The following is a 14,075-nucleotide window of genomic DNA, read 5'->3' as shown; positions in this document are numbered from 1 at the left end:
ACGTGGCCTCAACGTGCACCTAGCCTGGCACAAGCGTCGTGGTGACGTCACCGACACTTAGTGGCGAATGGCGGTTGTTGTGTATATGTGCTGTGTGCTGTGTGTATGTTATGTGTGCTGTGTGTATGTGATGTGTGTATGTGATGTGTGCTGTGTGTATGTTATGTGTGCTGTGTGTATGTGATGTGTGCTGTGTGTGTGTGTGTATGTGATGTGTGCTGTGTGTATGTTATGTGTGCTGTGTGTATGTTATGTGTGCTGTGTGTATGTGATGTGTGATGTGTGTATGTGATGTGTGCTGTGTGTATGTTATGTTGCTGTGTGTATGTGATGTGTGTATGTGATGTGTGTATGTTATATGTGCTGTGTGTATGTGATGTGTGCTGTGTGTATGTGATGTTGTACAGTACTTGCTCGTGTACTGCATTTGTACTGTACGCACCGTGAGAACCGTTGCGTACTTTACACGCACGTACTGTACGCGCACCCGCACTGTACTCACTGTACGTGTACTGTACTCGCACTGTACGTGCACTGTATGCAGATGGCTGCGCTATGGACCGGCGTCGCGAGCGGAATGAGCCTCCCCAGCATCCTCAACCGCTCCCAGGGTAACCATGGCAACCGCAATAACCACCCTTACCCCTCCCATAGTAACCACGGTAACCACCCTTACCCCTTCCATAGTAACCACGGTAACCACCCTTACCCCTCCCATAGTAACCGCGATAACCACCCTTCCCTCTCCCACAGTAACCACGGTTACCATCCTTACCCCTCCCATAGTTACCGCGATAACCACCCTTTCCTCTTCCACAGTAACCATGGTAACCATCTTTACCCTTGCCATAATAACCACGGTAACCACCCTTACCCCTCCCATAGTAACCGCAGTTACCACCCTTGTACCTCCCACGTTAACCATCCTCAACACGAGCATGGCACTTGCATTTAACAGTGATGGCAGTCGACAGATCTTTGTGAATCTACTGCATGCGAGGGGCCCCCCCAGCGGAAGCTGCCACTGCGCGGCACCCGACCCGAGTTACGATTCTCGCTCACGGCCACCAACACCGATGTGTCGTAGTAAACATCGCCACTGGGGAGACAAAGGTGGCCGGGCGTGGTGCGGGCCACCCACCCGCTCGTGTGCCGTGCCGGCCTTCGTAGGTGCTCGCTAACCGCACTTGCCCCAACAGTCTCTTAGAGGCTACACGGGGGATCTTTGTCTTTCATCCCACCCGAGTCGTTGTCGGTGGAATTCTTCGATTCGGGCAAATTCTGGGACCATGGACGCCAGTGGCTCACGGTCGCCGACCCCTGCAAACGACATTCGCCGGGATCTTTAGACGCCCGGTGACGATTCTTTGAACCGGTCCTGGGCCTCCGCTAGGTCGACTGAGCCTCAAACGAGTAGCTGGTGCGGTGGGTAGCAAACATTGCCACTGGGAAGACAAAGGCAGCCGCAGTATTAACCAAGGGGGCCGGCCACCAGGGGTGGGAACGCGAACCCCCTGCGTTGAGTGGGCGCAGGGCTGCACTTGACGATTAAAAACCTGCAAGCAGCGGGAGTAGAGCGTGGCGGTGGTGGCGGCGGTGGTGGTGGCGGTGGTGGCAGTGGCGGTGATGATGGTGGTGGTGGCGGTGGTGGCAGTGGCGGTGGTGGTGGTGGTGGCGGTGGTGGTGGCGGCGGTAGTGGCGGTGGCGGTGGTGGTGGTGGCGGCGGTGGTGGTGGCGGTGGTGGCAGTGGCGGTGGTGGTGGCGGTGGTGGTGGCGGCGGTGGTGGCGGTGGTGGTGGCCACCGCGTACTGACGGCGCCGCGTGTGGGCCACGTGTGGGCCCAGGTCGACCTCGTCGTGCAGGGAGCGCTGCTTCGAGGTGACCCCCAGCGCCGAGGACGCGTGCAGCTGCGACGCGCTCTGCATCGCCTACAACACGTGCTGCGCCGACTTCAACGAGCTGTGCATCCAGCCAGGTGCTCTGCCGCACCGCATGCACACACCGTGCCGCACACACCACACACATACACACACACACCACACACACACACACCACCACACACCGCAGACACACCATGCCGCACACACCACACACATACACACACACACCACACACACACACCACACACACACACCGCAGACACACCATGCCGCACACACACCACACACACCGTGCCGCACACACACCACACACACCACACTCACATCGTACACACCACACACACACCGTGCTGCACTCACACACCGTGCCGCACACACACCACAAATACCGTGCCGTACACACACCACACCACACACACTGTGCCGCACTCACACCACACCACACACACACACATACACCGTGCCGCACACACACCGCACCGTGCCACACACACACCCATGCTGCACACACACCGCGTACACACCGCGCCCCACACACACCGCACGCACCTCACACGCCTTCTCTCATCCCATCTCATGACGACGACGACCTGCTGCTGCTGCATTGGGTTCCCAGCCGTACCGATTTTGCCCTAAATCCGCTTGTGCATCACGGTCACTCGCACCTCTGATGAGCGCGGTTGGCTATGTACGGCGCGAAAGAAGTTCTCGAATCTACACCAGCGACCAGTGAATAATGCTGCACCCGGCACACCGCATACAGCACACCTTTGGCTACTACTCGTCACGTGCCACTTACTGCAGCATATCTGCAACCAGGAGAACATTCTGAGAAACTCTGTGAATCACTTCCAATCGACGAGCGTGTGAGCCTCCCCTTGCTGTGTGCTTGGTAGGCTCCATCACTCGCTCTCTCCGTCACTCGTCCTTTCACTCACTCCCCTGCTCGCTCCACAGCTCACTCACTCACTCTCCCCCACTCGCTCCCTCGCTCGCTCACTCACGTTCCATCGCACACTCCAGCGCTCGCTCGCTCACTCACTCGCTCCCTCCCTCGCTCATTCCTTCACTCACTCTCCCGCTCCTCTGCTCCCTCACTCGTTCCTTCACTTGCCCCCCTGCTCACTCGCTCCCTCGCTCATTCCCCTTCTCCCCCGCTCGCTCGTGCAGGCTACGCGTGGAACTGCGTCAAGTCGCGCTGTGGGGAGAAGCGCACCAACCAGACGTACTGCAACTGCGCGGACGACTGCCTCGAGCACAGAGACTGCTGCACCAACTACAACGTCGTCTGCAAAGGTGCGTCCCTTCGACCCCCCCCCCCCCACCGCGCGCCACGCCTGATGATGACGACGAACGACGGACGAGCGAGCTCTCGGCACATCCGCTCGGCGGTTCCCCGCGACGCCGTCACGCTCGGCGACATCGCTCGGCGACATCGCTCGGTGGTTCCCCATGACACCGTTACGCTAGGCACATCCGCTCAGCGCCGCCGCCACACGCTCGCCGTGCGTGTCACGTCACCGCCGGTGGTGGTGGTGACACTCGCAGCAAGGGTGGTGCCTGAGTTCGACTCCCGACTCTGTGCGGAGGACGTTGTGTTCCCTCTCCTCCCCCCGCCGGTCTACATGGGTTTGCTCCGGCTTCTCCGGGTTTCCTCCCACGAACAAAACCACGCGCAGTCGGACTGCTGTTGGACTAGTGACATCCCGATGCAGAACGATCACCTCCACGGGACTCAGTTAGGGTCACAAAGATCCCTGCCCGTGTAGCCTGTGACAGACTGTTGAGGCAAGCGCTGTTAGCGGCGAGTAGCAGCACCTGTGACGGTACACGAGGGGGGTGGGTGGGTGGCCAGCATCCATGCCCGGCCGCCTTTGTCTCCTTAAGCGGCGATGTTTACACACGCCCGGCCACGGGTCATGCTGAAACATGACCTGCAAATCACTCGCCCGCGATGTTTACACTGCACCAGGCACTCAGACTATCGTCACTGGTGGTGGCCGTGAGCGGGAATTGAACTCGGGTCACCGGGCTCTGTAGCACAGCGCAGCACGCTAACGATAGAGGGTGGACTACAGGGGTGGAGTAGAAGGGGTGGAGTAGAGGGGGTGGAGTAGAGGGGGTGGAGTAGAGGGGTGGAGTAGAGGGGTGTGGACTAGAGGGGGTGGAGTGGAGGGGTGGAGTAGAGGGGTGGAGTAGAGGGGTGGAGTAGAGGGGGTGCACTAGAGGGGTAGACTAGAGGGGGTTGACTATAGGGGTGGAGTAGAGGGGTGGACTAGAAGGGACGGTGAGAGAGAGGAGCGGTGTCGTCACCGGCTGGAGCTGCTGTCGTTTGGAACAGGAGAGAAGCACTGGGTGGACGACCAGTGTGACGACACCGCGGAGCCCAGTGTCCACCAGGGTGAGTGTCCACCAGGGTGAGTGTCTGCCTGGGTGAGTGTCCACCAGGGTGCATGCCGTGAATACAGCACGGTGCACGTGGGTCCTCACAGAGGCAGCCCCAACGCGTCCGCCTCTCCAGACGCTGCACAGGAGCAGTGAGCGAGTTTATCTCTAGACAGTCATAGGTCTCTGTGTGAGTCTGTGGGTCTCTGTGAGAGTCTGTGGGTCTCTGTGTGAGTCTGTGGGTCTCTGTGTGAGTCTTGGGTCTCTGTGTTAGTCTGTGGGTCTCTGTGAGAGTCTGTGGGTCTCTGTGTGAGTCTGTGGTCTCTGTGAGTCTGTGGGTCTCTGTGTGAGTCTGTGGGTCTCTGTGGAGTCTGTGGGTCTCTGTGTGAGTCTGTGGGTCTCTGTGTGAGTCTGTGGGTCTCTGTGTGAGTCTGTGGGTCTCTGTGAGTCTGTGGGTCTCTGTGTGAGTCTGTGGGTCTCTGTGTGAGTCTGTGGGTCTCTGTGTGAGTCTGTGGGTCTCTGTGTGAGTCTGTGGGTCTCTGTGTGAGTCTGTGGGTCTCTGTGTGAGTGTGTGGGTCTCTGTGTGAGTCTGTGGGTCTCTGTGTGAGTCTGTGGGTCTCTGTGTGAGTCTGTGGGTCTCTGTGTGAGTGTGTGGGTCTCTGTGTAGTCTGTGGGTCTCTGTGTGAGTCTGTGGGTCTCTGTGTGAGTCTGTGGGTCTCTGTGTGAGTCTGTGGGTCTCTGTGTGAGTCTGTGGGTCTCTGTGTGAGTGTGTGGGTCTCTGTGTGAGTCTGTGGGTCTCTGTGTGAGTCTGTCTCTGTGTGAGTCTGTGGGTCTCTGTGTGAGTCTGTGGGTCTCTGTGTGAGTCTGTGGGTCTCTGTGTGAGTCTGTGGGTCTCTGTGTGAGTCTGTGGGTCTCTGTGTGAGTCTGTGGGTCTCTGTGTGAGTCTGTGGGTCTCTGTGTGAGTCTGTGGGTCTCTGTGTGAGTCTGTGGGTCTCTGTGTGAGTCTGTGGGTCTCTGTGTGAGTCTGTGGGTCTCTGTGTGAGTCTATGGGTCTCTGTGTGTCTGGGTCTCTGTGTGAGTCTATGGGTCTCTGTGTGAGTCTATGGGTCTCTGTGTGAGTCTGTGGTCTCTGTGTGAGTCTATGGGTCTCTGTGTGAGTCTGTGGGTCTCTGTGTGAGTCTGTGGGTCTCTGTGTGAGTCTGTGGGTCTCTGTGTGAGTCTGTGGGTCTCTATGTGAGTCTGTGGGTCTCTGTGTGAGTTGTGGGTCTCTGTGTGAGTCTGTGGGTCTCTGTGTGAGTCTGTGGGTCTCTGTGTGAGTCTGTGGGTCTCTGTGTGAGTGTGGGTCTCTGTGTGAGTCTGTGGGTCTCTGTGTGAGTCTGTGGGTCTCTGTGAGTCTGTGGGTCTCTGTGTGAGTCTGTGGGTCTCTGTGTGAGTCTGTGGGTCTCTGTGTGAGTCTGTGGGTCTCTGTGAGTCTGTGGGTCTCTGTGTGAGTCTGTGGGTCTCTGTGAGTCTGTGGGTCTCTGTGTGAGTCTGTGGGTCTCTGTGTGAGTCTGTGGGTCTCTGTTGAGTCTGTGGGTCTCTGTGTGAGTCTGTGGTCTCTGTGTGAGTGTGTGGGTCTCTGTGTGAGTCTGTGGGTCTCTGTGTGAGTCTGTGGGTCTCTGTGTGAGTCTGTGGGTCTCTGTGTGAGTCTGTGGGTCTCTGTGTGAGTCTGTGGTCTCTGTGTGAGTCTGTGGGTCTCTGTGTGAGTCTTGGGTCTCTGTGTGAGTCTGTGGGTCTCTGTGTGAGTCTGTGGTCTCTGTGTGAGTGTGTGGGTCTCTGTTGAGTCTGTGGGTCTCTGTGTGAGTCTGTGGGTCTCTGTGTGAGTCTGTGGGTCTCTGTGTGAGTCTGTGGGTCTCTGTGTGAGTCTGTGGGTCTCTGTGTGAGTGTGTGGGTCTCTGTGTGTCTGTGGTCTCTGTGTGAGTCTGTGGGTCTCTGTGTGAGTCTGTGGGTCTCTGTGTGAGTGTGTGGGTCTCTGTGTGAGTCTGTGGGTCTCTGTGTGAGTCTGTGGGTCTCTGTGTGAGTCTGTGGGTCTCTGTGTGAGTCTGTGGGTCTCTGTGTGAGTCTGTGGTCTCTGTGTGAGTCTGTGGGTCTCTGTGTGAGTCTGTGGGTCTCTGTGTGAGTCTGTGGGTCTCTGTGAGTCTGTGGGTCTCTGTGTGAGTCTGTGGGTCTCTGTGTGAGTCTGTGGGTCTCTGTGTGAGTCTGTGGGTCTCTGTGTGAGTCTGGGTCTCTGTGTGAGTCTGTGGGTCTCTGTGTGAGTTTATGGGTCTCTGTGTGAGTCTGTGGGTCTCTGTGTAGTCTGTGGGTCTCTGTGTGAGTCTGTGGGTCTCTGTGTGAGTCTGTGGGTCTCTGGTGAGTCTGTGGGTCTCTGTGTGAGTCTGTGGGTCTCTGTGTGAGTCTGTGGGTCTCTGTGTGAGTCTGTGGGTCTCTGTGTGAGTCTGTGGGTCTCTGTGTTAGTCTGTGGGTCTCTGTGTGAGTCTGTGGGTCTCTGTGTGAGTCTGTGGGTCTCTGTGTGAGTCTGCGGCAGAGAGAGAGAGGGAGGCAGTTGGACACAGGAGAATAGGGGCAGGAAGTCGACAGCACGGATGACTGGGAAAAGGGAGTTCCAGACTGTGGGGGCAGCAGAAGAGAGAGTGACGTCCCGCCACTGAGTGATCGGGTGACTGGGGGATTCCACAGAAACCCTTGGTCACTGGAGAGGAGAGTGCATGGAGGGGAGTGGAGTGAAGTGAGAGGGAGAGGCAGGGGAGTGCGTAGAGGGGAGTGGAGTGAGATGAGAGGGGAGAGGCAGGGGATGTGTGGAGGGGAGTGGAGTGAGATGAGAGGGGAGAGGCAGGGGAGTGCGTGGAGGGGAGTGGAGTGAGATGAGAGGGGAGAGGCAGGAGAGTGCATGGAGGGGAGTGGAGTGAGATGAGAGGGGAGAGGCAGGGAGTGCGTGGAGGGGAGTGGAGTGAGATGAGAGGGGAGAGGCAGGGGAGTGCATGGAGGGGAGTGGAGTGAGATGAGAGGGGAGAGGCAGGAGAGAGCGTGGAGGGGAGTGGAGTGAGATGAGAGGGGAGTGGAGTGAGATGAGAGGGAGATCCAGGGGAGTGCGTGGAGGGGAGTGGAGTGAGATGAGAGGGGAGAGGCAGGGGAGTGCATGGAGGGGAGTGGAGTGAGATGAGAGGGGAGAGGCGGGCATGGTGTGTGATGTTGAAACCGATCCGGGATTGGATTGGGAGCCAGCGTTGACGGGGAGACGGTGGGCCGGGGTCTCCGCTAACACTCCCACCCCACCAAGCAACAACAAAGACGACGACAAAGATGAAAACGCGAGGGGCGACAGCGGCCTCGGTAACAACTCCCCCCCCTCCCCATGTGCGTTTGGCAGCTTCTCGAAGCCTCCGCTCATCCTGGTGTCGCTGGACGGCTACAAAGCCGACTACCTCAACTTCGACAAGACCATCATCCCCGTGGTGCAGAAACTCCGTGAGTAATCCCCCCCCCCCTCCCCGCCGATTTCCACTCGCACCCATGCGCGCCAGGCCCCGTTGTCTCTCCACTGCTGGATGAGGGAGGTGCGGGGGTGGGGGTCTCCCCATGTCTTGCGGGGCCCTCCGGTTGGCACGGTCGGCTCCGTGCGGCCGTGCGACAGAAGTTCAACGCACGTGGTGGTGGGGGGGGTACAGTAGCCGTGCTTTACCATGTGTGAGGTGAAGGCGGGGGTGGGGGAGCACGGACCCGGCAGGCGTAGAAGTACACTACAACAATGGGTGTTGGCTCAACACGACGTGGAATAATAACGGAAGCGGTGAACGTCGCTTCGAAGTTCAGACCCCAGCGGTTCGGATCCAGCGGCCGCCCTGCTTAATACCGCGTGTGTAACAACAACACCGCGTGCGTAGCAACAACACCACGTAACAACAACACCGCGTAGCAACAACACCGCTTAACAACAACACCGCGTAATAACACCAAAAATTGTCACTCACTTGAGGTCGCACGCGCACACACACGCACAGCAACAACCTGGCAGGATCCTCCTGAAAGTGAGACCGAGAGAAACTCAGCGAGCGTTTTCCTGGTGACTGAGCAGAGTAACCAACGAAGGCTGCAGCTCCAAGTTCTGTGTGAATGTGCCCTCCTACATACCAGGCGAGGCAGTTAACATCCCATAGCCACCATGATGATGAGAGAGAGACGCAGACTCCAAATGTACAGCAGCATTGTTAGTGTCGGGATCGAACCCTCGACCTCCTGCGTACCAGCCGAGGTAGTTGAGATCTCCTAGCCACCGTGGCGCCCCACGCAGGCTCTCCCTGCTCTGTGAGATCACCGGAGTTGATCTTCGGTGTCGTGGCTGTCGACCGCGCGGTTCCGGGTAAAACCGGCAACCAAGATCGGCCATGGCACTGCAGAAGTCCGGCATCCAGCAGTCGGTAAGCGACTCGGGGCTGCCGTGCGTGTGTTCATGTGTGTGCGCATGTTCATGTGCGTGTTGTGCGTGTGTGTGTGTATGCGCCATCGCTCGGAGGTTCGGAGAGCCATAAGGCACTGCAAGGATGGGTGGTGGTTGCTGATTGCTGAGGAGATGGAGTCTGCCTCAGTGCCCCGCGATCACAAATCACTATTTAACTCCATCAAAAAGTAACCTGCAGCACCACACATATTATCATCATTATGGGAAAAAACGGTGATCCAATCGTCGACCTCCAGGAACAGGTTTGCAGATTTGCTGAGCATTTCTGTGAGGTCCTGGGGGAGGGGAAATCCCTCAGCCAGGAAAACATCGTGGCACAAAGTGGGGATGACCCTGCTGAGGCTGCGGTGCCTCAAATATTGGAAGAAGTCACCCCCTGTGAGTGGCTGGCTGAGGTGCCATCTATTGAGGAAGTACTGAAGGCGATCCGGAGTCTGAGACCAGGAAAGGCACCGAGCAGAGATGATCTCCGAAGCGAAATGCTGAGGGAGGGTGGCGTTTGTGCACAGACTGCCCTACATGACATCATAACAACAGTCTGGACCACTGGACGGGTTCCTCAGGATTGGAAGGATGCCCTGATGGTCCCCCTTTTTAATAAGGGGAACCGCACAGACTGTAACCCTAACTCCTCAGTGTGCCGGGAAAGGTCCTGGCAAGGATTATTCAACATCGCCTTGCTAGGCATGCTGAGGGAGGCTTGCGGAGCCCCAATGCGGTTTTAGGAGAGGGTGGTCCTGCACAGATGCCATATTTTCTGTCCGTCTGCTACAGCAAAGGTATAGGGAATTCCAACAAGACCTACATCTCTGCTTTATTGACCTGGTCAAGGCCTATGATACCATCAGTAGGCCTGGGCTCTGGGTTGTTCTTTGTGCTTTCGGAGTCCCTGACCCTCTGCTCACGATCATTAAGGACCTTCATGATGGTGAGCGGGCCCGGGTAAAACTACGTGGCCGGGAGTCAGAGCCATTCTCTGTACACCTTGGGGTGCGACAGGAATGTCGTCTGGCTCCCACATTATTTAACATCTATTTTGACCATGTAGTTCGTGAAGCCTTCAATAGCTGTACTGGGGGAATTTCCATTTGGTACAGATATAATGGGAGGCTGATCGATGCCTGGGTGCGATCAAGGGATGGCTCCCTATTGGTCGATTATTTTGTAATAGCTGCTCATTCAGAGAGGAGTTGGAGACACTGCTGCTGAGACTGGAGCATGCCACTAAGAGGTGGGGCCTTACCATTAGGTCCACCAAAACTAAGCACCTGCCTGGGTGTTTGTACCATCGGACACACCACCCCCAAAACTCCCAATCGGTGATGGGGCAGTATTGGAGAGAGTGGAGAGTTTCCCATACCTGGGCAGTGTACTTATGACTGGCTCCAGTTGAACAGTAGAGGTCTCACTCCAAATCAGTCGAGCGGCAATATCTTTTCATCGGCTGCGTATCGCTGTGTGGAAGCTACCTGGTCTGTCGCTCCGCACGAAGCTTCAGGTCTTCTCGGCCACAGTCATTTCCTCCCTTCTCTACGCTTGCGAAACGTGGACCCCCCTAATGGAGCATCTTCGACGGTTGGAAACATTTAGGCTGGCCTGCCTATGATCCATCCTGGGTTTAACCAGGCTGGATTGTGTGAGGAGCTCACAAATCCTTGAAAGATCTGGGCAAAGTCCCATCGGTGACCTCCTCCGGCAGGCAAGGCTGCGTTGGCTAGGTCATGTAGCCCGCATGCCCGGCCACCGTATGCCAAAACAGCTTTTGTTCAGCCGGATCGAGGGGGCTAAACAGGTGCGGCACGGGCTATAAAAGAGATGGAGTGATGTGGAATACGTGGAGCTGAGTGGACTTACCGATGACTGGTACCAGCGTTGTCAAGATCGGCCTCTGTGGAAGAGGCTCGTGAAGGACGCTACTGGGCAGTTGGAGGCAGTCGCCTTCCAACAACAACGGAGGGTGCAGGAGCGACTATCACAACCACGAGTGGAGCGCCGGGTGGCTAAAGCACAGTAAGTTAGCACAGTAGGGGGCACAGGTGGTGCATCAGCCAGTCATCTCGGTCAGTCGACCCGTGGCACCTGGGTCTGCCCCGTGACCTCCTGCCAGCGGGCGTTCGACACTTCACGTGGCCTCAGATGCACATGGCCTGGCACAAGCGTCGTGGTGATGTCACCGCCACGTAGTGGCGAATGGCGGTTGTTTTGTATGCGCGTGTGTGCGTGTGCACTCCGTTGCGTCTCCCCAGGCACGTGCGGGACCAGCGCGCGCCACCTGAGGCCCATGTACCCGACCAAGACGTTCCCCAATCACTACAGCATGGTCACGGTGAGTCCACCAAGCGCATGCGACGCTCGCCACAGGAGCGCGAGGGCCTAGCCGGCTCAGCGTCGTCACGCGGTGCCCCGCGGCCCCTCCCTCTCTTTTTTTGCGATCAGAGGAAACAAAAAGATGCTCGGTGTAGTCGGCACTTTGCTTCGTTCATCATTTCGTTTTGTTTTGTTTTTTTAATATTTGCTTTATGTACCCCCTCTCCCTCTCTGCCCCCCTCTCTCTCCACCCCCTCTCTCGCTCCCTCCTTCCCTCTCTCCCTCATTCCCTCCCTCACTGTCTCCCTCCCTCACTGTCTCTCTCCCCCTCTCCCTGCCCGGGTCACCGCTCAGGGCCTCTACCCAGAGTCCCACGGCATCATCGACAACGTCATCTACGACAGCGAGTTCAACGCCACCTTCACCTACCGGGGCAAGGAGAAGCTCAAGCACCGCTGGTGGGGGGGGCAGCCCGTGAGTATCGGGGAGGGGGGGGGGCAGCCTCTGAGGGCGGGAGGGGGGGGCAGCCCGTGAGTACCATGGGAGGGGGCAGTGTTACCGAGGGGGGGGGCGGGAGGGGACCAGTCCAGTCGTGAATCACCAACAGCGCTGTTTCTTCAGATGGCGAGTTGTTATGTATTGGGAAATGGCCGTTGTTTCTTATTCTTCCCTCTACTTCTTCTTCAGCCACCCGGCGAGGCTCCAATCCGGGCGCCAGCCTCCGGGCTAGGTTCCAATCCGGGCGCCAGCCGGCCGGCATTCCGCTAAATACCAGCGCCGGTGGTTGAGAACGCAATGCCTGTTTTTTTTCGCGCCCACAGATTTGGATCACGGTGGAGAAGCAAGACAAGAAGTCCAGCACCTTCTTCTGGCCAAGGTGAGAGAGAGAGGGGGGGAAGGAGCAGGGGCACATGTGTGTGTGCCTGTGCCTCGAATGATGTGCAAAAACATCACCACTGGGGAGACAAAGGCGGCCAGGCATGGTGCTGGCCACCCACCCCGGCCTTCATAGGTGCTACTCGCTAACAGGACTTGCCCCAACAGTGTGTTAAGGCAGCACGGGGGATCTTTGTCTTTGTGTGTGTGGCGGAAGTGTAGCGGTTTGCACTGCGCTACGAACCCGGCGACCTGAGTTTGGTTCCCACTCACGCCCAACACCGGTGACGATTATTTGAACCGGTCCTGGGCCTCCCCTAGATCGACTCAGCTTCAAATGAGTACCTGGTACAGTGTGTAAACATCGCCACTAGGGAGACAAAGGCGGTCGGGCATGGTGTTGGCCACCCACCCCCTCGTGTGCACAGTGCCGGGCTTCAGAGGTGCTCGCTAACAGCACTTGCCCCCCGCAGTCTGCTACAGGCTACACGGGCAGATCTTTGTCTTTGGTGCCCCAAAAAGGGGCCTATCCATTTTTCATACTACGGTACTGAAAAAAAGTGTCCCACGATGTAGCTGCTCACCCCGGGCTGTAAATGCTCCGATACGTGTGGCATTGTCTTTGTGCTGTTCGCCTTTTGTTGTTCTCTGGCTTGACACTGGTGGTAGTGGGACTAGGCCCTGAAAAAGGCTGCTGTCTCTGGTGTAGGCCAATCAGTTTCAAAGACAATACCATCTGTTATTATCAGAGCCATGTTTGTTTGCATGTTTACCACAAGCACCGTGTGTGGTTAATGCGGCACTTGATGCCTTGCGAGAGGTATAATCGATTTGGCGTTTGAACATCTCAACTCCTGTTTTATTGCCAGGAAAAAGTGGCAAAATCTCTTCTTACTTTGCATCATCTCAGTTCACCGCATCACATCGTTCAACCTTTCTTGCAAGGCCACCACCTAGGGGCTCCCACTACCCTGATGAGATGTTAACTACCTCGCCTGCTATGCAGGATTGTCGTGGGGTTCGAACCCTGACCCTTGACGACGTCTGCTGCTGTATACTTGGAGTTTGCAGTTCTCTGTCTCCCCGTAGTCGCGTGGATTTTTCCCCGGTTTTGTTCCCCCGCCACATTTGGACTCGACTGTTGCTATAAATGTCTACGTGATGATGATGATGGTGGTAAGCCAACTTTCCTTGTGCCTATCGTTTGTGATGGGCCAGGTCGCTTCTGGAAAAATATATTTTACCAGTTTGGTTGAATTTCCCAGCCGCACGCACTATGGAGAAGGGGAGCAGGAGGGGAGGATGGTTTGCGCTGAGGTTTGTTTCTCTCTCCGATCTCTAGCGGCATCAACCACGACCTGCGCCTGTTCACGATACTGCGCTGGCTGGACCTTCCCCCAGCCGAACGGTGAGCTCTTTGGCAAAAACCCTCGCGTGGTAATCCAGCGCCACTATTCACATCATCGTGTTCGCTGCTATGGGTTTAGCATTATTATTTTGTATTTTCCTTAACACACTTTGACGACCCCCCCCCCCCCGCAACGAACTCAACAAGCAGAGGCCAGCGTTAACAGTTGCCTGTGAGGTGACAGTTTGTAGTGAACACTATAAACTCTGTCTTTTTCGTGCCCTGTTCTTGTCCCTATTAGACCAAAACAAAACCCACGGCTGACTTGCACCTGTGCCTCACACCTTATCCCCCTGCCCCCCCCCCCCCCCGATGTGCCGCGTGTCTACGTCCCTGTGAACACAAACCACGGCACTGACTTGCACCGTGTCCCCATGTGCCGCGTGTCTACGTCCCTGTGAACACAAACCACGGCACTGACTTGCACCTGTGCCTCACACCTTATCCCCCTGCCCCCCCCCGATGTGCCGCGTGTCTGCGTCCCTGTGAACACAAACCACGGCACTGACTTGCACCTGTGCCTCACACCTTATCCCCTGCCCCCCCCCCCGATGTGCCGCGTGTCTACGTCCCTGTGAACACAAACCACGGCACTGACTTGCACCTGTGCCTCACACCTTATCCCCCTGCCCCCCCCCCCCGATGTGCCGCGTGTCTGCGTCCCTGTGAACACAAACCACGGCACTGACTTGCACCTGTGCCTCACACCTTATCCCCCTGCCCC

The 14,075-nt window shown here is 57.1% G+C and overlaps 1 protein-coding gene across 1 annotated transcript; it reads left to right on the top strand.

Moving 5' to 3' along the window:
* Positions 1-582: 582 nt before the first annotated feature.
* LOC133339858 (ectonucleotide pyrophosphatase/phosphodiesterase family member 2-like) lies at positions 583-13,405 on the top strand (the record flags this gene model as incomplete). Its single annotated transcript, XM_061547989.1, has 8 exons — positions 583-611; positions 1,863-1,975; positions 3,051-3,176; positions 7,672-7,769; positions 11,007-11,086; positions 11,422-11,541; positions 11,889-11,944; positions 13,286-13,405. Coding segments are annotated over 8 exons (692 nt in total), but the record flags the coding sequence as incomplete, so codon positions are not given.
* Positions 13,406-14,075: the final 670 nt, after the last annotated feature.

The sequence above is a fragment of the Lethenteron reissneri genome, unplaced genomic scaffold, assembly GCF_015708825.2.
Source record: "Lethenteron reissneri isolate LAM-NWPU_2019-01 unplaced genomic scaffold, ASM1570882v1 scaffold_452, whole genome shotgun sequence".
Taxonomy (NCBI): domain Eukaryota; kingdom Metazoa; phylum Chordata; class Hyperoartia; order Petromyzontiformes; family Petromyzontidae; genus Lethenteron; species Lethenteron reissneri.
The sequence above is the reverse complement of the archived record's forward strand: the minus strand, read 5'-3'. Positions and strand labels throughout refer to the sequence as shown.